The 19,796-nt window shown below is 54.2% G+C and overlaps 7 protein-coding genes across 7 annotated transcripts; 4 read left to right on the top strand and 3 right to left on the bottom strand.

Moving 5' to 3' along the window:
* The first annotated feature begins 123 nt into the window (after window positions 1-123).
* Window positions 124-2,846, top strand: CC84DRAFT_1165737 (cysteine proteinase). Its single transcript, XM_018178786.1, has 3 exons — window positions 124-2,266; window positions 2,336-2,442; window positions 2,494-2,846. Exons 1-3 carry the CDS (start codon window positions 569-571, stop codon window positions 2,636-2,638), a joined length of 1,950 nt encoding a protein of 649 aa, XP_018033873.1. The 5' UTR covers window positions 124-568; the 3' UTR covers window positions 2,639-2,846.
* Window positions 2,847-3,304: 458 nt separating this feature from the next.
* CC84DRAFT_1148974 (iron sulfur cluster assembly protein 1, mitochondrial precursor) lies at window positions 3,305-3,818 on the top strand (the record flags this gene model as incomplete). Its single annotated transcript, XM_018176653.1, has 2 exons — window positions 3,305-3,599; window positions 3,658-3,818. Exons 1-2 carry the CDS (start codon window positions 3,344-3,346, stop codon window positions 3,816-3,818), a joined length of 417 nt encoding a protein of 138 aa, XP_018033872.1. The 5' UTR covers window positions 3,305-3,343.
* Window positions 3,819-5,916: 2,098 nt separating this feature from the next.
* CC84DRAFT_1188214 (ankyrin repeat and IBR domain-containing protein 1) lies at window positions 5,917-8,391 on the bottom strand (the record flags this gene model as incomplete). Its single annotated transcript, XM_018180978.1, has 4 exons — window positions 5,917-6,832; window positions 6,946-7,486; window positions 7,545-7,830; window positions 8,341-8,391. 4 exons carry the CDS (start codon window positions 8,389-8,391, stop codon window positions 5,917-5,919), a joined length of 1,794 nt encoding a protein of 597 aa, XP_018033871.1.
* A 124-nt stretch (window positions 8,392-8,515) lies between these two features.
* Window positions 8,516-13,968, bottom strand: CC84DRAFT_1095396 (heat shock transcription factor 2; the record flags this gene model as incomplete). Its single annotated transcript, XM_018174613.1, has 11 exons — window positions 8,516-8,824; window positions 8,882-10,567; window positions 10,615-10,671; window positions 10,723-10,762; window positions 11,811-12,258; window positions 12,309-12,498; window positions 12,545-13,456; window positions 13,535-13,678; window positions 13,732-13,804; window positions 13,863-13,879; window positions 13,930-13,968. 11 exons carry the CDS (start codon window positions 13,966-13,968, stop codon window positions 8,516-8,518), a joined length of 3,915 nt encoding a protein of 1,304 aa, XP_018033870.1.
* An 800-nt stretch (window positions 13,969-14,768) lies between these two features.
* CC84DRAFT_1165733 (AhpC/TSA family protein) lies at window positions 14,769-16,236 on the top strand. Its single transcript, XM_018178785.1, has 6 exons — window positions 14,769-15,321; window positions 15,378-15,479; window positions 15,558-15,573; window positions 15,627-15,672; window positions 15,722-15,887; window positions 15,935-16,236. Exons 1-6 carry the CDS (start codon window positions 15,135-15,137, stop codon window positions 15,976-15,978), a joined length of 561 nt encoding a protein of 186 aa, XP_018033869.1. The 5' UTR covers window positions 14,769-15,134; the 3' UTR covers window positions 15,979-16,236.
* On the bottom strand, window positions 16,213-17,166 carry CC84DRAFT_1260650 (uncharacterized protein; the record flags this gene model as incomplete). The annotated part of the gene is made up of 1 exon (XM_018185000.1): window positions 16,213-17,166. The coding sequence occupies one exon, from the start codon at window positions 17,164-17,166 to the stop codon at window positions 16,213-16,215; it is 954 nt and encodes a 317-aa protein (XP_018033868.1).
* A 62-nt stretch (window positions 17,167-17,228) lies between these two features.
* On the top strand, window positions 17,229-19,279 carry CC84DRAFT_1122784 (4-coumarate-CoA ligase 2). The gene is made up of 2 exons (XM_018175642.1): window positions 17,229-17,548; window positions 17,600-19,279. Exons 1-2 carry the CDS (start codon window positions 17,512-17,514, stop codon window positions 19,246-19,248), a joined length of 1,686 nt encoding a protein of 561 aa, XP_018033867.1. The 5' UTR covers window positions 17,229-17,511; the 3' UTR covers window positions 19,249-19,279.
* The last annotated feature ends 517 nt before the right edge of the window (window positions 19,280-19,796 follow it).

Genomic DNA, 19,796 nt, shown 5'->3' with positions numbered 1-19,796 from the left:
AGCAGCTCGAATGGCTTGCACGCATGTCAACGCGGCGGGTAAGTGCCCCGCTTTCGTCCCAGGAACGCGTTGGAAAGCTGACCAGGCGCAGAGCTGCGCGCTCCAGGCCCGAACCAGTCGGTCTATCGCGAGGACTGTACGCAATGCTTCGACTCTATCGTAAGCTGATATGTGAACCCCAGGTGCTCCCAGGCTCACGTAGACTTACACAACCCAGGATGACCCCAGCGGCCTCGATGTTTGCCTGTTCTGCTTTAACGGCGGCTGCACGAGCGAGCGGAACCACTCCTCCCTCCACGCGTCCAAGACAAGCCACCCTCTCGTCCTAAACATCAAGCGCACGCGCAAACATGTCCAACGCGACGAGCCTCCCCAGAAGGTCTCTAAACTCGCCATTGCCGCCGAGACCGAGGCCGACCGCTATGACACAACAACGGCCGTGAAGTGCTACGCTTGCGGCGTCGACGGCGTAGACAAGAGCTCGGGGAAGCTCTCAGAGGTTGTCGATGCAGTGTTGAAGGCCAATACCTTCGCGCGGCAAGAGGAAGTCAAGGCGTGGGAGCAGGAGATGACGGCATGCGAGCACACACTTTGTCTGGAGCAGGATGCGGCACGCCAGATAGAGCCCCAGGGCCTGGGCCAGTGCTCTTCGTGCGACCTCAAGGAGAACCTGTGGCTCTGCTTGTCATGCGGCAACCTGGGCTGCGGGCGACAGCAATTCGGCGGCATCGGCGGCAACTCCCATGGCGTGGCGCACACGAAATCTTCAGGTCATCCTGTGGCTGTCAAGCTTGGCTCTTTGACCGCTGACGGGACTGCCGACATCTACTGCTATGCCTGCGACGAGGAGCGCGTCGACCCAGAGCTACCCAACCACTTGGCACACTGGGGCATCAACATCAAGGACAGAATCAAGACGGAGAAGAGCTTGACCGAGATGCAGGTGGAGCAGAATCTCTTGTGGGAGTTCTCCATGACTACGGAAGATGGCAAGGAGCTGAAGCCGCTGTTTGGGCCCAACTTCACCGGCCTGAAGAATCTTGGAAATAGCTGCTATCTTAACAGCACGCTGCAGGCTTTGTTTGCCATGCCCGAATTCGCGGATCGCTACTACCTTCCGGACCAGCCTCCACCAGATGCTCCCCAGCCTGCCGAAGACTTGGAGACTCAGCTTCGAAAGATCGCCGACGGTCTACTGTCAGGGCGTTACTCGAAGCCTGATAGCGATGTTATCGTATCGGAGAATACCCCAGAGGTTCCTCACCAGAAAGGACTTGCTCCTGCCATGCTGAAGCACCTCATCGGACGCGGCCACGAGGAGTTCTCCACAATGCGACAGCAAGATGCATTCGAGTTGTTGTTACACCTCTTGAAGCTCATCTCAAGGTCACAGCATGTGGCACCCGCCCAAGACCCAGTCGACGCCTTCAGATTTGTCATGGAGCAGCGCTTACAGTGCCTCAACTGCAAGAAGGTTCGGTATCGAGATGATGAGCAAGAGAACATATCAATCCCAGTTCCCATTCGAAGGCTACCTAAGGACGACTCGATGGAAGTGACGGACAGCGAAGGCAAGGAGAAGCCCAAAGAGGAGTTTGAGTCCGTCACGCTGAAGGAATGCTTGGACATCTTCACAGCTGATGAAGTAGTCGAGCTTACCTGTGAGGCCTGCGGTAGCAAGGCAGGCTTCACCAAGAAGAGCTTGTTCAAGACTTTCCCTGCGGTACTGGCAGTGAACGCACGTCGCTTCGAGATTGTAAACTGGGTGCCGACTAAACAAGACGTACCAGTCATCGTTGGTGACGAGGCTTTCTCATTCGACACATACAAATCAAAGGGTCTCCAGCCAGATGAGGAGCTACTTCCTGAGGATGCCGACACAGGCAGTGCGGCAAGCAAGTGGGTGCCAAACGAAGGGGCATTGTCCATGCTCGAAGCAATGGGTTTCCCCCGAGTCCGGTGCGAGAAGGCCTTGCACGCAACTGGAAACGCGGATCCGGAGGCTGCATCCAATTGGCTATTTGCGCACATGGAGGATCCTGATATCGATACTCCAGTAGACTTCAATGCAGGCAGTGGCTCTGGTGGTGGAGCTTCATCAGCTGTTGACCCTGAGAAGATTGAGAATCTGGGTGCAATGGGCTTCAGCGCGCCACAGGCACGACAGGCACTGAAGGAGACTGGAGGCGACATGGAGCGAGCTGTGGACTGGCTATTCAGCCATCCAGATGCTCAAGGAGATTTCGACGAGGGCGGCAGTTCGGAGGTAAGTAATTTGTCCGACAAGGCCGAATATGCCGGTGTCGGCTGAGAGTGTACTAACGGGGATTGACAGGAACCAACGGCTGCGAAAGAGAAGACATTGGCAGGGAGCGACAAGCTGCCGGCCAAGTTCCAGCTGCAGTCGATTGTTTGTCACAAGGGCAGCTCTATCCACGCCGGGTAAGGATCCATATTCGAACCATCTACGGCGTCTACTAACCATTGCAACAGGCACTATGTCGCGTTCGTGCGCAAGCAGATCCCCGACGAGCAATCTGCAGCCTGGGTGCTCTTCAACGACGAGAAGGTGGCCAAGGCAGCAGATGTGGAAGACATGAAGAAGTTTGCCTATGTGTATTTCTTTAGGCGTTTGTAAGCGGGGGGTCTGGGTCCTGCATATTGGGGAGCACTAGCATTGCGGGCGGCGCAGAGACGGCGGGAAGGTGTCAACATGTTGGATTCGGAGCGGGCGCAAACATCATACTGGAAAGCACAACGAAGCATAGACAGGACAGCCGGGTTGACGACGGGATACAATGCACGATATGATGATCAGATAAGATAGCAACAGCATGTTGGTAACGATGACTCGGCGCTCGGACCACGGCCCACTGACCCCACGCCCGCGGGCGAAAGTTCGGCGATGACGGCCTTTTCTTCGCATCGCCGTCACTAACCTCGCCTTCGCACCTCTGCACGCCCAACCCTCCAACACCACCTCCACACCATTGACCGCCATCCCCACGCACCTCTACAGCACGTCGATACCCTCTACACAACCTAAGCCATGTTCAGAAGAGTCGCAGCAGTCGTGCCGCAGGCCGGCCGCATCGTCGCCACCGGCGCCCGTCCGATGATCGCTTCCCCGGTCCGCGCAGCAGCTGCACCCGCCACAGTCGCCGTCAGCTCGAGGCGGCAGTACCACGAGAAAGATGAGTCGCCCTCTGCGCATGCTCTGGCGCCCGTGGGCTCAATCGCCTGATGGCACGTCCCGAGACCCTGGCCGAAGCTTATCGTTGAACGCGCAGCTAACCTCCTCTTACTGCTAGACCACTACAACCGACCGCGAAACGTCGGCTCCATGTCCAAGGCCGACACCGACGTCGGTACCGGCCTCGTCGGCGCCCCCGCATGTGGTGACGTGATGAAGTTGCAGATCCGCGTCGACCCCAACAACAACACCATCAGCGACGTCAAGTTCAAGACCTTCGGCTGCGGCAGCGCCATCGCGAGCTCCAGCTACCTGACCGAGCTGGTGCGCGGCATGACGCTCGAGGACGCTGCCAAGATCCGTAATACCGAGATCGCTAAGGAACTGTGCCTGCCGCCTGTGAAGCGTGAGTTGCACCTAGTGCGAGGAGATTGCGAATGAGGGACACTTGCTGACGATAGAAGTGCACTGCTCCATGCTCGCCGAAGACGCCATCAAGTCCGCCATCTCAAACTACTACACCAAGAACCCGAACGCGCGGAAAACAGACCTTGGCGGCACCGGCTCGTCGCTGCCCAAGATCGAGGTTGAGACGGTCACAGAGCCCAAGGCTGCGACTGTATAATCGCTCGGTCCGAAACAAAATTGATACCAGAACATAAAGAAACAATGCAAAAAAAAATTCTAAAAGAAGTGAGCATGAGGATCGACGCGGACGCGACAAGGACGGGGGAAGATGTGTATATTAGTGCCTTCTTCGAGGGGGCATAGGACTTTCACTTTTTGCTTTCGTCCAACAGACCTGACTCTCGAACGGACAGGAGGCGTTGAGAGCGTTACCGTATTCTGAAGTTTCTGGGCAGCGTCTCACTCAAATTGAGATGAAGTTTGGGCGCGGCTGTGCGCTGTGCCGTAGTACCTAGCGAACCTTGTACCGAAACGAAGCACATAGGTTTAATCTTACTTCTCTTTGTTTCTTCATTCCCACTCATATTGTCGTGTTTGGCGGTGGGAGTAGAGTCTATAAAGTGCTGTGCGAACACTTGCAAAGCTATGTTGACATCGACGAAATCGGCTTTCAACTGAATGAAGTGAAGAGAGGAGAGGAGAATCAGATTATGTACCGTTCCCACCGCCCCTGGGTCGCCTAGCTGGATGCGCGGGGCGTGAGCTGAGTCTCACGCCACTTTGGCGATCTGCTAACCCGCCGCGTAGATCTGCTCATCCCGCTGGACTTGCAAGTCAGTAATTCAACAGGGTACAATAGCAATGCATCAGGGAATTGCATGGTGATTTCCGATGCACTATATTGTCACTGTAAAAACGCGGTACAATGTTGTGCAGATGTCTAACACAACTCTCAACACCACCGAGAGTGGAGACCTGCAGCTAGACTATTCGAAGTAATGACTGTAGCGCTGCAATTAGCTAATGTCCAACACTCCATACCGATACAAGTTACTTCTTCTCTGTCACGCGTCGCAGTGACCAAGATCTTACCGGAGGGAGCAGATTCTCGCCACAGCTTTACATAGAGTGCAAGCACGAGAACTGCCATCGGTCTGGGTTCCCAGAGTTGCCACCACGTGAAAGCGCATGCACGAAAGCCTCAAGCCAAAAGGCCCTCTAAGGCGCAGCTACTCTTATGACGTGAAACGCCACGAGAAGCATGTGTGGGTAACGGCAAAATACTCGCAGCATAAGCAGTCCAGCGTTCGATCCACCAAAATGTATCCCGTTGAAAAGGTGACTCCAAAGGCAACTCCATCATGAGCCTGCGCTTTCCCATGCAGGGCAGGGTTAGACAGTTTTGATCCCCTCTTATAGGAACGGCGAAGTGTGAAGGACCAACCTCGCGACACCAGCGCTCCTTTTATGCCTTTCAGGCACCGCTAGCGTTAATTCGCAGGACGATGGTGGTGTTTAGCACCATCATCACCTTGTGTTGGTGGAGGCGGAAGCACCTGGACGCTTCGAATTGGGGTTTCGATCTCCCAGCAGGAGCGCGCCCATGAACAGCTTTCATTTGAAGCTTTAGAAAGACACACAGCGCACCATCGCTAGTCGTGCCACTGACATTTTAGACCGTACCCAACATGCTGAAGAAGCATGAAGCTCACAATCCAGGTACACGGGCGACTCTTATGCCCCGGCTCTCACGCTAGCCAGTTACTCCACGATACTGCTGATCACCATCACATCACAACTGAATCATCACACCTTGAATCCTTCGTTGCCAGATCTATTTCGCTAACCACGAACCGACTGATGCTATGCATGCCCGCCTGCTAAACCGACGCGACCTTTCGACATGAAAACTAATCCTGCTCAACAGTCAGAAAAACGCGAGCCCTTCATTCCGACCCGTACCGTTCCCAACAGCGTTCAAAAGTTCGGCCAGCGCACTATTACTCGTTGTAGACCCACCATCCTCTCCGGGGGTCATCGAAGACGGCTTCCTCTCTGCCACTGCTATCCTGATCTTGGGCGAAAACCAGCTACTGCGTATCAAAAGATGAGCTGAGAGAACAAAGATGCACCAAGCCATGCTGTACATGTAAATCAAGGGAAACGGAAATGTTTAGGTTATCAGGTATCGTGAAGGGAAAAGTCGTGATGGCATGGGCGACGGCCGGAGTGTGTCCGCTCCATTGCGTTAGGGGCTAGCTCATGAAAACTTGACGTTGAATTCCCAATTGCCTGGTATAAAATTAGCAACATCCTCAAGCCTTCACATCGGATCTTGACTCACCTTGCTTGAGGTTCTCTGCTGTGTCGTTCAAGAGAATGACTCGCCGCTTAGTGCAGTACGAAGTCTTGTCCATCATATCGACCTTCAGCCCCTGGAGCTGGTCGATAGGCTTCTCAAACATCTCGCTTAGGTTCTCGACCGCCATTTCTAGATCCTTCTGGTTATCTTCGAAGATTTCGGTAAGGTTGTTGCGAGCTAGGTAGTATGCAAAAGCATAGGTCCACTTGAGGGTCTGTCGGCACTGTTGCAGCGCTTGTGACGCCGTATCCAAATACTGAACCTCGATCCACGACATGCCTGTCGTGTTCTGCAACTGCTGCATCTTCTTCTCCGTCTTGAGGTAGATATCCTTGTCCAGCTTCGCTGACTGTTCGTGGTTGGCGTATCGGTTGTAGTAATGCAGGTACCGCTCGAGCGACAGCCGGCTCTTGGCTTGTGCATCTCGCGCTTCTGAGCCGCTCTTCTCCTCGAACCGATTGCAGTTGTACCAGCTGGTTCCGTGCTCAGACCACACACCCATGCACATCCAGCAGAATTCATGACGACATTTTCGGCACGTCATGTGGTTGCAGCCACCATTCTTTTCTATGGTCGAGTTGCATTTAGGGCATTCTTTTGTGTTTGCTGAGATCCAGTTGGCAGTCTCGGAGTCGTCCTCACATTTCTTTAGCCACATCTTGACCAAAGCACAGGGCGCGGGCTGGTGGTCGTTGAGCGAGCAACCGAAGCAAAAGTCGTGAGAGCACTCGCAGTGGACGGTAGGTACGATCTGCATCAAGTCCTTGTTCTTAACACCGCACTCGACAGCATATACACAATTCGGCGCGGGGCACCATCGCAGATTGTCTTTGTCGTCCACGTATGTTCGGGTGAGCAATTCGTGATACCTGAGTAAGCTTGCGTCAGCGCCACATCGAAGATAAGGGTAGTGTACATGTGCCACCCAATATGAGTTATGAGAGGGAAGGGATGCGGGAAACAAGCCGCACTGTGAACGTACCGACTCCTGAGTTCGTCCGCTACGAGTAGGTCCAGTGACTTGGAGTCTACTATCCGGTTGCACCCATCTCCGGGGCACCTAATGCGGGCTGCTTCTCCCTCCTCTTTGATCTTAGTGTACAAGTATTGTCTGTAGCAGTCCACGCAGAAACGGTGACCGCACTTCATCGCAAATGTCTCCAGGTTTGCATCATCCTCGCAGCAAATGTCGCAAACGAAGCCCGCGACCTTGCTGATCTTGGGCGGGTTCGTCGCCGCAGTCTCCCCTAGGCCAGCGTTCTCAAGAACCTGCTCTGGGTTGTCCATATATCGGTCGATCAAGCGCTCTTTGTTCCACCGCAGGTGGCGCAGTAGGATTGCGGTTGCTTCGGGCGGCTGGCCAAGGATGCTCGACACCTCGTCGATCTGTTTGTCCTGCGAGGCTTGTATTTGCTGAGGGTCGTAGACCTTGAAATCCACCTCGTACGCCTGCTTTCGGGGACCCATGTCCTTATCTTGCGACTCGAAGCCCACATCATCCTGGTCCATGTCGAAGTCGGAATCTTATCACCATATCGTCAGAACAAATCCCGCCATAGCTCAGTTTATAGAAATTCTTACCATCCTCAAGACCCAGATCGCTGTCCTGGTCGTCCAAAAAATCGTCACCGCTCGCCTGCGAGCTGTTGAAGTCATCGTCGGACTCCATGGCGGGTGAGGCTGTCGTCGTGACCGGTGTGGCGGGCAGGTCGACTGCGGTGTCTGGTGTCTGCTTCTTGCTCGGGGGAGCAGTGGAAGGCGCGAGGTGGTCTGCTATATCGTCTGCCTTTCGCTTGCGGGAAGCGGTTGAGGGCGGCGTGGTGATGTTCTGGGAGAGCCGATCCCGCCGCGATGACGAGACCAGCAGCTGCGAGCGAAATCAACAGGGGAAAGGAAATGAAATGGGGCTGAGTGGCGGCAGGCAGCGAAAGGGAGCGAAGGAGAAGCAAAGCCGGGTGCAATATTGGTCAGCTTTACAGAGTCACAGGTTCAGGTCGGGTTGAGACATTGGAACAGCAGGGCAGTCACGACTCGGCGGGATGCGGGCACCTTGCGCTAAGCCCAACCAGGTCTTAACCGCCACCTTCGTGAGGTCCAAGCCGCAGGCAACTGCGGTCGAGCTGAGCTTGAACTCCACATACAGCATGGGCTAGTTGCACGCATCCACGCGCGGAGTCCAGGTTTGGAACCTTCGACACCACCACTTCTCTATTCCGTTGGGGACTTTCGAATATCCAAGACACTACGCAGACAGATCATGATGGTCTACTCGATCATTCGAGATCTAACGGTCATCGAAGAGCTTCATCCGCAGCAAAGTGGTGACTACCATATTGTTCGGCGTGCGGATGCCTGGCGCCAGTCAGGCAGAGCTTACTATTGCAGGCAGCGCCTCTTCCACCACAGCGCCAGGAACCCACTTTTGCATCTGTCCATGATTGCAGGCAGCACTTATCTCCAAAAGTCTAGTCTCATCGATCACTCATGTAGAAATCGAATCCGTGCAGCGCATTACTACATGATATCCTTCATGCTGTCTCCGTGGTATAAAACTACTCCGAGTCTTCATCATCCTCGTCGTCTTCGTCGCTCTCCTCCTCAGACTCATTTAAGTAATCGATCAACTGCTGCGTCTTGCCCTTGACCTTCTCCAGCTCCTCACTCTCCGACGATTTCGCGTCCTCCCACCACTGCAGAACACCGTCGTCCTCGATACATTCCAGCTCAACCAGCTTCGTTGCTGCACTTAGCAGTATGGCGTCGCCGTTGTCCCGATGTGCAAGATCTGCCTGTAGCAGCAGCATAAAGTCAATTTGGTCGACTTTGCTGGAACTGGTCTTATCGAATATGGAGCGATCGACCTAAAGAAGATTTGAGATTAGCTTATGCTCCAAGGCCACACGAGCAGTATTATTCACCAGATCTTTGTGTTGCGAAAAAACCTGCGCGACAGCCTCCCGTATGCTAGTTCCAGACTTAATGAGCGCTGTGATGCGTTTAACGAAAGCCACGACGACTGCGCGTCGCACTTGGTGGTCTGAAGCGTTTGTGCTCATGCGCAGTGCCGTCAACTCCAGCTGTATGTTTGCAGACTCGTGACCTTGCTCGAGCGAATCGTATATGCTGGCTGAGGCATCGTGATCGAAGTTGGCGGCGTGCTGGCTGTCCGCGGAGCCAACAGAGCGGAAGCTGCTCGCAGCGGATCGGTCGTGCCGGAATTCAAAGTCGATATCGTCTTCGGACTCCGAGTTGAGCGTAGATATCGATTCAACTGACAAGTTTGCGAGGTTGTATATGGGAGCAGTGGCGACAAGTCCATCAACGGTCTCATCTTCATCTTCTTCGTCCGAGTCGTGGAATTCAAACCCAACCCCACCCACGCCGACAATCGTGGCGTCCGTGCTCTTGTCAATGGCCGGCTCGTCCAGATTTCTTCTACTGCTTGCTTTGGTAATTCTGTGTTCCCCGCGGATAGTAGTACCCTCGCCAATCGCGACCCCGTACGAAATTAGAGCTCCAGATTCGATGGTGCATCTCCTCCCTATCGAAGCCTCGTCTGCAATGATACATTTCTTGATAGTCGAGCCGTCTCCGATGCTTGCATAATCCCACAGGTATGCGCCGTCAATGTTCACGCCCTTGCCGATAATGCAATGTCGCCCTATGATGCTGTTCTTGATCACACTGCCGTCTCCGATGCTTGTTCCACGGCCAATAACTGTCTTCGGAAGGATGACGCAATCCCTTGCTAGTATAACGCCCTCCTCTTTGTAGATATTTCCCTTTTGTAATCGATATGACTGACCTTGCACGAGATTGCTGTCAGGACATAGCGGGTATGCCCATCGCGATACAATGTCTCTGCTCACGGAGTCGTATGCGTGCAAATTTCTAACTCGCGCAGCATAGTGATCGGAAACGATGTGCGTGTGGATTGTCTTGCCGTTTAGCTCGTAGTCCTTCAGTACGCTGTGCAGGAAGCCTTTTCGGGGCGCTTGGAAATCGAAATTATCGCTCCAAAGCGCCAGCACGTCTGGCGTACAAATATCAATGCCACAATCGATCAAGTCTTGCCGGACGTCAATCTCCTGGTGGTCAGAGAGAAGCTCGGGGTCGATGGACAGAAAGTGTGTCTGGTCTTTGTTCGGCATCTGCTCGAAGTGGAGGCACCTATCCTTGGTGGGATCTATGATGAACACCGGACTCGTGGCCTGCGCTTTCGTCCTGTGGGTTGTCCCGGCCTCCCGTAGCACCATGGTCATGATCGCATTCTTGTCCTTTGCGCGTCTCGCCCTGTGCGCTGCGAGTGCCGACTCCAGCGGCAGATTGCTGACCACATCGCCGTACACCATGAGGAAGTCACCCACCAGCAGACCGCGTGTGTCCAGGTCGCGCATCGCATCGCCAATCGAGTACGAGGTCGACTGGATGAGCTCCAGCTTTGAGAAGGGCGAGGATCGCGAGGACCATTTTGACTTCTTGATGTACTCTTCAACGAGGTCCCTATGCGCGCCGCAGTAGACAAAGACTTCCTCCACACCAGCGTTTGCGAGGAACTCGAAGGTGTATTCGATGAGCGGGGTGTTGGCGAGAGGTAGGAGGCACTGGTAGCTGTCAGCAATGCGCTGCGCATGCGACTGTGTGTACTGACACGTGGGCGCTCGAGCGTGAACGGGCTGAACCGCGTCTCGAATGGGTCGGCAAGTATCTACCAAGTCAGCATGCATAGCTTCCACGGGCGGGCACAGGCAGCTCGTACCACCGCCTGGAGCGGGTTCTCGCGCTCCTCTTCGCCAGCTCTGGCTTTGTCAGCCGGCTGGCCCTTTTTGACTTTGGGCGGCATGCTGTGCGGTCCGAGGTGTGCGTTGGTGGGGCGGTAGCTGCGAGTTTCTGGTGGGATGTATCGCGACGCCAAATTTGGTGATGACTCAGGAACGCCCACGGAAACCCGCACCAAAAGCTGTGCGTCACGGCCCCAGCGAGTTCCAGAAAACGGATTAAGGTTAAGGTGGGGCTTGCGGGCTTGCCGCAGGGGCCTTGCTTGGGTCACGGTCGACGTCGACTTTCTGGCTTTCACGTGTGGCGATGGAGGTCTAGACTGCGCGGTCTGTTCGACCCTGGACGACCATGCTGATGCTTGTTGCAACGACACTTCAACACTTCAGCAGTCGCAGTATGGAGACATTCTGAAAACAGTCCGTTTTCCGGTTATGGTTGCTGTACATGCATTAGCATCTGGGTGCCATGCTTCCCTCTCACCGTCGGTGGATCTGCTTCCGCACGCTACCAACCTAATTACGACAAAGCATGTGAAATTGCAAAAGCTGGTTGGATTTGCCCCGTGCAGAATGTCTACTACGTCAAGCTGGCAACAGCAGGGAGTAGAGTACGCAGTATGCTATCAAATGCTACAAATTGCGCTACATTCATGATATCTTGCATCTGCTTAGGCCGTATGCTCCGGGCGTTTCCGCACATCCCCAAGAACGCCCCTCTTCTTCGCCTGCATCTATGACACCTGACCATGGCGCTAGGCCACTTTCCGGTCGATTTGACTGTTCTTCTATCAGAGAAAATGGTCTCAATGAGAGAACAGAATGGAAAAACGAAAGCATGATCGGCATAGCAGCCGTGGTATCCCACACCAGAAAAACATCTTCGAGGCGTCATCTCCGACCAAAGAGCTACCAGGCGTCTTCTTCACCGCCCAATGGTGCTTTCCAGTGCAGGCGCGCTGCGGGATTTAAGTGCAAAGAGAATTTAGCTTTCCTTAACGCCTCTTGCTTCCTTCAACGCGGCCGTTGCATTGTGTTCAGGGGACCTGGCTGCAATGGAGCATTAGCGTACATCTGTTGCCGTTTCGCTGGGTTCATGTTCTCTCCCCCGGAAATGTCTGAAATTTGTCTTCTATGCCCAGTCTGTTGCTGTGCATGGCCGGGAATGGGCATCTGCGGAGACGTATTGTAGGGTACGTTGCCTTGTGGCATTCCGGGCACACCTTGTACCGCATATGCCGCAGGATTTGCATGCACAGCATGCAAGTATTCTTCCGACATGCCCGTGGCTACGGGGGAAACACCGGGGACTGGATTTGGCGAGTTCCAGCTGGCAGTTGCAGGGGATTTAGCTGGGGACTCCTCCTCTTTCAAAACCTGCCTTGTCGAAGCCAGAGGCTGGGGTGCGACCATTCCACCGTCCATGTGCGAGATGGGTTTCTTGAGATGTGCAAGATGCTTTTCCAGCATGTGTAGAAGACCTTCCTTGGTAAACGGCTTCGGAAGAACATCGTTCATACCTAACAATGTGAGTGCGTGTCCAACAGCTTGTGTAGTTGTGTAAACATACCGTGCTGGAAATACATAGAGATATCGTCGCTTCGAATATTCGACGTCATAGCAATGATGGGTGTGTTATCAAATTGCCGGATTAGATGACACGCCGATACACCGTCCAAATTAGGCATGATGATGTCCATGAGCACGAGATCATATTTCGATCCAGCATTCATTTTGTTCACCGCTTCCAGGCCATCGAGCTAGAGATGTTAGCATATTGACTGCAACGGTAGACGTGTAACTCACAGCGCTGTCGATGGAGCAGTGGAATGCATAAAGAAACTTGCTGCCGATGCGGCGGCACGTTGGATCATCCTCAACGAGCAAAATCTGGGGCTGGCGTACCCATCCTGGATCAACCTGAGCGCTCTTCTTCCGGGTTTCTTGAAACTGTGGATTGGTTGGATCGGCTGCTTTTGGTGGCATGCTATAAGGAATATTATTGATGTGCTCGCTGTACATGGGGTCAATCCCATTAGTCTGTCCAACCGGGTACACAAGGTTGTCGATATCTCCGAGGCGCAACGAGTTGGTAGAGCTGCCGGCCGACGGAGGCCCTCGGCTGGCGGGTCTTACACTTCGAATAAGGTCCGGAGGAGGCGTAGTGAGTGTTCCGTTCATCCGCATCGTGATTTCGTTCATGTGTTCCAGGTTTCTTGGGTTCAACATAACATCCGCATTGGTCTCGCTCAACAGTTTAGAAGCGTGCTGCAAAGGTGAGGCAGGGATGTCATCCTCGGCAGATGGGTTGGACTGATTCTGCGCACCATCCACGTTTCCGTTCTGCGTTTGGTTTCCATTTGGAGGAAAAGGGTTACCGAGCCTGCTATCGCGACGGCGCTGTGCGTCGACGTTGTGCAGGAAGGTCATGACATTTTGCATCACATGCTCATGGTTGACGACCGTCTTTTGTAGTCCGATTACCTCCTGCAACAGCATAGAATGGTGGATACTGAGCTCGTTGTAGCGGTTCTCGAGGGCGTGCAGCTGCGCTTGCGTCGCGACGAGCTGGTTACTCATCATGTCCATCTGTTGGGCGGGGATTATCATCTCTTCGTTTGGCTGGTTTGTCTTGCGCGGCGCTGGCGCTTTTCGTCGAATGTTGTCAAGCGCATCCTTGTTGTTCATCTTGAAGTCCGGGTGCTTGAACTCCCAAGCCTAGAAACCGTTAGTCGTGCTCACCCAGCGCATGCGCGAGTACTCCTGGAAGGAAGGAGCACCCAGGTAAACCCTTACCCCAGGCCCGTACGGCGACTGTCCGTTTTCTTCGTTGTTGTGGCGCACTTTGTGAAAGTCGTACTTGTTCAATTGGCGCACGAAACTGGCAAAGTTGCTATGCTTGAAGTGCTTGGGCAATATGTGTTTTGTGAATTTTTCGTTCTGGCCATGGGTCAGCGTCCCGCGTGCGAACCATGGCAGGTGCCACGACGTACTTCTAGCACCACAAAGCTATCGCCGTCATTTCCCCATCGCACAACGTTCTCGTCGGTCGGGTTTTCGAGCATCCTGTCGCGCGCATCAGCAATTGAGACGGTCCAGCAACCGGCGCCGCATCTCGACGTACTTGTACAGCTTGCGAACCTGATTCACCGTTAGTTCTTGTCCAGATGGCATGTCGTCTTTTTACATACAAAGTCGCTGCTGCTCGAGCCTTGCGACTGGCTCTCCATGGCTGCAAGAGGCGCTCTCTCTGACAGTTGGCTAGCGCGCTTTCCAGATAGCCAACTCTTTCCCGGGTACCAAGTAGAGTCGCTTTACGAACTACAGCGCTCGGCGAGGGAGTTTCGCAACCGTTGCGATGGTTTTCGTGCTGTCACCAACCGGACGGTGCGCGATGGTTCAGCCGCCTTGCAGTGACCGCCCGTGCGGTCTTCGGCCTGTGACGTCTGATGCGGGATGGCGGAGGGCAGGGTGTTCGCACATGAGCCTGCGGTCATGCGCTGCGAACCTATGTCGGAAGAGTCCCAAGGTGTCCTAGACGAGAGCGAGAAGGAGCCTGGCGAAGAAGGGTGAATTAAGGTTTTGCGGGTGGGTATCTGGGACTAAAGCAGGTTGAGGAATGCACAGAGCGCGGCGGCCGTGACGGCAGGCTGGTGGCGCTGAGTGGTCTGCAGCGAGAGCTAAGAAAGAAGCGTGCCGAGGACAGCCCAGGACAGGGCATCTCTCGAGGGCTTGAAAGAAACAGTGCAGCGGCCCATTAGCCAGCATCCGCCTGCACCCCGGCGCTCGCCCCTCGCCTCGCCTCGCCTGTGCTCGCGTCGCCGAAATCAGCGACACAAAGACAGCGCGCCCAGTCGCCAGGACGCCTGCTGCGCAACGCCAGGGCCAGCAGCATCCGCACGCCCATTCGGCAGCAGCTCGTCGGCGCGCCGCGGGCCTGCCGGGATTGCTGTGGGTTTTTGGCCGGCTGCGTGCGACCAAGCAATGACGGAATGAGACTGGGCTAAGCGGATCCCGGACGCAAAGAGAACGTCGCAATTAATCGTCTCGGAACGCGGCTGCCAGGCCCATAGAAGGCAATCTCGCGCGCAGTCGCCCGACGCCTGCCAGCGGCCCTGCTGCGACGGCCTGCCATGATTCCGGGCACTCGCCGGCCGTCGTCAGAGGCGCCGTCGCCAGCTCCTTCACCGCGAGGTTGGGGTCCATCGCCCAGGGCCCCGCAAATCACGGCCCGATCGGGCATGGCCGCTTGTCGATCTTTACTCCCTGTGCGAGCCACTCCGGCGGTAATCCCACGTCCACCACGCTAGTCTCCATCCCAAACATCTCACACGCTCGCCGTAGTGCTGTACCGTAGACACACCACCTTCAGCCCGCCACCGCTACCTCCGTCACCATGTTTGCCGCTCGCCGACTGCCGCGCGCCTTGCCCCTTGCTGCTCCTCGCCGCCTGTTCCACGCCTCATCCCCGGCCTTCGTCCAGATTGGCGACAAGATCCCGGATGTGGAACTGCACGAGGGCTCGCCTGGCAACAAGGTCAAGATTGCCGATGAACTCAAGAGCGGGAAGGGCTTGATAATTGGTACAGGCTGAGAGTATTGGCCCCCATTAGAGACATCACCTGACCATGTCATGCAGGCGTACCCGCAGCATTCTCTCCCGCATGCAGCGAGTCCCATATCCCAGGCTACATCAACGCAAAGGAGCTCAAGGATGCCGGTCGTGTCTTCGTCGTCTCGGGTGAGTTGTTCTGATATTTCTTCAAGTGCCCCTGTTAGACGTGAAATGTACAACCTTGACTGACTTTGTTACCTGTAGTCAATGATGCGTTTGTGTGAGTGTGGAGAAACTGATCTATGTGAACTTGCATCTCCTAACAGTCCTCAGTATGAAGGCGTGGGCGAAATCCCTCGACCCTACCGGCTCAAGTGGAGTACGTCACCAATGTTCGAACAAAAGCAATACATATTGACCATCGTCAGATCCGCTTCCTCGCTGACCCCGACCTTCGCTTCACGAAGGCGCTTGATCTGTCTTTCGACGGCGCCGCCATCTTCGGTGGTGACCGCTCCAAGAGATACGCCCTCGTCACCGAGAACGGCGCTGTCAAGGACGCACACGTCGAGAGTGACAACACGGGACTGAATGGTATGTTTTAAGTGATCGATTCATGTGCTAGTCTGACATCTGAACAGTTTCCAAGGCTGATAACGTCTTCGGAAAGCTCGCAAAGCAGTGAGCTTGTCTCAGCACGACACGCCGACTGGCAAAAAGCCCAATCTGAGTGCATTACATGCACTATCACTCTCGGAATGCTCAAAATACTGCATGGACAAGCCTATTACGAAGGTCACGCAGCCAGCTCGCCAGTACGCGACTTGTCGAGGTTGTAGTTGTAGGGATGTATGAATGTAAACATGTGCAAGAACGACGATTTATCTTGTCCAATCCATCTTGACAAAGCTTTTGTATGTCACGACTTTGATGGTCCATCTGACTGTGTTTTCTCCCCCTTTTCCTCCTCAAGCACATCCAACAATCTGCGTGTGATTCTATCCCTCTCCGCAACGTCTACCGTACCATAAACCTCTCTAGCCTGCGCAAACACTTTGTCTTCCCATCCATCCCCAACGTTAACTTTTCCAGCATCGTTCCAGCATCCCTGTACTGTTTCTCCGATGTTGTTAAAGAAGCCTTCCAACCCCGCTGGTCCACCGCCCGCGTGGTAGCTCTTGAAAGGCCCTGCAACCGCCCACCTGGGGCCCATTGAAGTCTCAACGATCTTATCGAGTTCGGCTACAGACACGACGCCCACATCAACGAGGTGGATTGCTTCCCTCAAAAGCGCAAAGGCCAGTCGATTGGCCACGAAACCCGTAGTCTCCTGGTGGATGTGAATAGGCACGCGATTCCGAGCTCGCCAGAAGTTCTGCGTGCGTTGTATCACAGCCTCAGACGTGGAAGGGGACGGGACAAGCTCAAGGAGTGGCATGATATGCGGGGGATTGTAAGGGTGGACGACGAGAAGGCGTGTCTTGTCTTGCATCTTCTGCGCTTGCTGTGAGGCGGGGATACCGCTTGTACTGCTCCATAGGAGAGCATCTTTGCTAGCGTGCTTTTCGACTTCGGCCCATAGGTCTTGCTTTATCTGGAGATTTTCGGGCCCGGATTCTTGGATGATGTCTGCGTTGGAGACAGCATCATGGAGGGAGGTTGCGATTCTGACGTCGGATCTTGATAGTGAAGTGGAGTCTTTGCTGAAAAACTTTGGGAGACTGTCGCGGATGTATTGGTCTGCGTTCGCACGGGTGTCATAGACTGCAAGGTGGGATGGTGCGGGGAGGTGTGAGAGATGGAAGACCGCGAAGGAGAGGCCGATGGTGCCAGCGCCTATCAGGGTGATTCGTATATCCTTTTCTGGTTCCATTATTCCGCAAATGCCGTCACGATGTTCCGTAGTCCGCGCTGTGCTCGGCTACAAGCAGGAACGACGCGGTGGAGGTGCGTGACGATCTCTTCCTCTTTCGGATAGCTTCTCCAGTGCGCCAAACGCTTCCGCTCCCCTCCCCACGATCCCTTTCCCCGCACCAAATCGACTCGTGCATCATGAATATCTGCGGTCACTTGCGCTCTACCCCGAGGCAAACGTTAGCGCTAAATACACGTAAAATGTACACAATGAAGGAACCCGCACTCTGTCCGTCCAAGCCTGCTGGCCTTGCAACGCCGTTTCCAACTGGACACAGGAGACCAATACTGGAACAACGTCAAAATGGTCATCTTTAAATCAAGGCAGCCGCCGATTGATTGTACGATTATTCTCTCATGATATCACGCAGAATGAAGCTGATTAGTGGCAGTGCCTACGGAACTCACTGACTGGGACTGGCTGTTTGATTCAAAATACTCGCCAATCAACAAATTCCCACCCAACGAGCTCAATGGTTTCCAGAATGCAGTTACCAAGGAACGCGTCAGCTGGCTAGACGTGAAGAATTACTCTACATACATCTCAACCGCACTAGTCAAGCGTTACGGCCTCCGAGAAGGCGAGACAATCTCATTGTTCAGTCAGAACACCGTATGGTATCCCGTGGCGATGTTTGCGGGCTTGCGAGCGGGAGCTAAAATCTCCGGAGCGAGCCCTGCTTACAATATTGAAGAGATGGCTTTTGCGCTTAAGACGGCCGATGCAAAGTTTCTGATGACCACTCCGGGTAGCATGGAAGTTGCAAGCAAAAGCGCTGAGGCGGCTGGCTTACCAAAAAGCAACATCTTTCTGCTCGAAGGAGAAGTCCCTGGCTACACTACTATACAGGAGTTGATCAAGGTTGGCCAGTCATACGGAGAACAAGGTCAAGCTCCAGCATTCAAGTTGCCACCTGGAAAGAAAAACAAGGATGTCTGCGGATTTCTCTCTTTCAGCTCGGGTACAACGGGCTTGCCAAAGGCTGTCATGATAAGCCACCAAAACGTAATTGCACAGTGTCTGCAAATCGAGCAGATCACGCCCAATACCCATAAGAAGATTATGGCTGTCCTTCCGTTATTCCACATCACCGGACTTGTACACCAGATGCACCTCCCCATCCTGCTAAATGCAGAAGTGATCATGCTGCCGCAGTTCACGATGGAGGGGATGCTCAACACCATCGTAGAGTATCAGCTAGGAGAGCTCCTTCTCGTGCCCCCCATTCTGATTCGACTGGTGCGCGACCCTATAGTCGACAAGTATGACCTCTCGCACGTCACCCGATTTTCCTCTGGCGCCGCGCCCTTGAGCGAGGAGATCATCCAGCTGTTGCAAAAGAAATTCCCGAACACCGGTTTTAAGCAAGGCTACGGCATGACCGAGAGTTGTTCTTGTATTACGGCTCACCCCCCGGAGAAGTATGCGTACAAGTACGCGCATTCTGGAGGTGCAGTCTGCGCTTCAACCGAGGTCAAGATACTGAAAGAAGACGGGACCGAAGGTGATGTGGGTGAAGTGGGAGAAATTCTAGCAAGAGGACCGCAGGTCGTCATGGGTTATCTCAACAACGAAAAAGCGACGAGGGATACCTTCGACGAAGACGGCTTCTTGCACACCGGCGATCAAGGCTTGATTGACGAAGAGGGAATGATTCACATCACAGACCGCATCAAGGAGCTTATCAAAGTAAAAGGCATCGGTGTTGCTCCAGCAGAGCTCGAAGACCTACTTCTCGGCCACGACAAGGTTGAGGATGTAGCTGTGATGGGTATTCTGGATGACTACTCAGGTGAACTGCCGAAGGCATTCGTGAAGCTAAAGGATGGTGTGCAGGCAGATACGGCTGTAGGGAAGGAACTGATCGGCTTTGTGAAGGAGAAGAAGGTGAGGCATAAGTGGGTTAAGGAGATTGAGTTCATCCCGGAAATACCGAAGAGTGCTAGTGGTAAGATTCTGAGGAGGGTGTTGAGGGACAAAGAGAGGAGTGGGAAGGACAGAGGCGTGGTCGTCAAGGATGAAGCTAGGGCTAAGCTCTGAGGGGAGCTGAGACTGAGATGCTTTTGCCTACGCACTGTAGCTTTTCCAAAATCTTTCTGAAGATCGTCCCAAGCAGCGTTGGAAATACTTGAAACGTGAAGTTTGAGCTTGTCCCTCACACACGAGATTTTACCTCGTGAGGAAGTCTCTCCACCCATCAAATGATGCACAAGCCCGAATGAGGAGTAGCAGGTCACTCGGGTTGCGCAGAACCAGTTCGGAATGCGTCTGCCGATTCACACGCCAGCCAACCCTAGCTAAGACTGGGCCAAGACCTTTTCCGCCTCAACACCATCACTCCGCCCAGCCAAAACTCATCGTCGATTCGGACGCCCCACGCCATCTTATGTCCTATAGCACATGTTCCTTGGCCCGGACTCTCATGGTCCCCCAATTCTTGGCTTCCGCTGTCCTCATCTGTCGCCAAGAACAGGCCAACCCTCCGCCGAGATGATACTTTCATGGCGAAGCTCCACCATGACGTCGACCGTCCGACTTGTCAAAGAGAAGGATTCAGAAGTGGTGCTGAGAAAGGCTTTGCGGAGCGC

Source organism: Paraphaeosphaeria sporulosa (assembly GCF_001642045.1).
Source record: "Paraphaeosphaeria sporulosa strain AP3s5-JAC2a unplaced genomic scaffold CC84scaffold_7, whole genome shotgun sequence".
Lineage (NCBI taxonomy): Eukaryota > Fungi > Ascomycota > Dothideomycetes > Pleosporales > Didymosphaeriaceae > Paraphaeosphaeria > Paraphaeosphaeria sporulosa.
This window is presented reverse-complemented; position numbering and strand designations above follow the sequence as displayed.

What these genes read in the sequence shown, in the direction of transcription:
- CC84DRAFT_1122784 (XM_018175642.1), top strand. Translation starts at nt 17,512, where the DNA reads ATGGTCATCTTTAAATCAAGGCAGCCGCCGATTGATT. An exon ending in AAGGCAGCCGCCGATTGATT is followed by an intron (nt 17,549 to 17,599) that starts GTACGATTATTC and finishes GATTAGTGGCAG; the next exon opens with TGCCTACGGAACTCACTGAC.
- CC84DRAFT_1165737 (XM_018178786.1), top strand. Translation starts at nt 569, where the DNA reads ATGACGGCATGCGAGCACACACTTTGTCTGGAGCAGGATGCGGCACGC. An exon ending in ACGAGGGCGGCAGTTCGGAG is followed by an intron (nt 2,267 to 2,335) that starts GTAAGTAATTTG and finishes GGGGATTGACAG; the next exon opens with GAACCAACGGCTGCGAAAGA. An exon ending in GGCAGCTCTATCCACGCCGG is followed by an intron (nt 2,443 to 2,493) that starts GTAAGGATCCAT and finishes CCATTGCAACAG; the next exon opens with GCACTATGTCGCGTTCGTGC.
- CC84DRAFT_1165733 (XM_018178785.1), top strand. Translation starts at nt 15,135, where the DNA reads ATGTTTGCCGCTCGCCGACTGCCGCGCGCCTTGCCCCTTGCTGCTCCT. An exon ending in CGGGAAGGGCTTGATAATTG is followed by an intron (nt 15,322 to 15,377) that starts GTACAGGCTGAG and finishes CATGTCATGCAG; the next exon opens with GCGTACCCGCAGCATTCTCT. An exon ending in ACCCTACCGGCTCAAGTGGA is followed by an intron (nt 15,673 to 15,721) that starts GTACGTCACCAA and finishes GACCATCGTCAG; the next exon opens with ATCCGCTTCCTCGCTGACCC.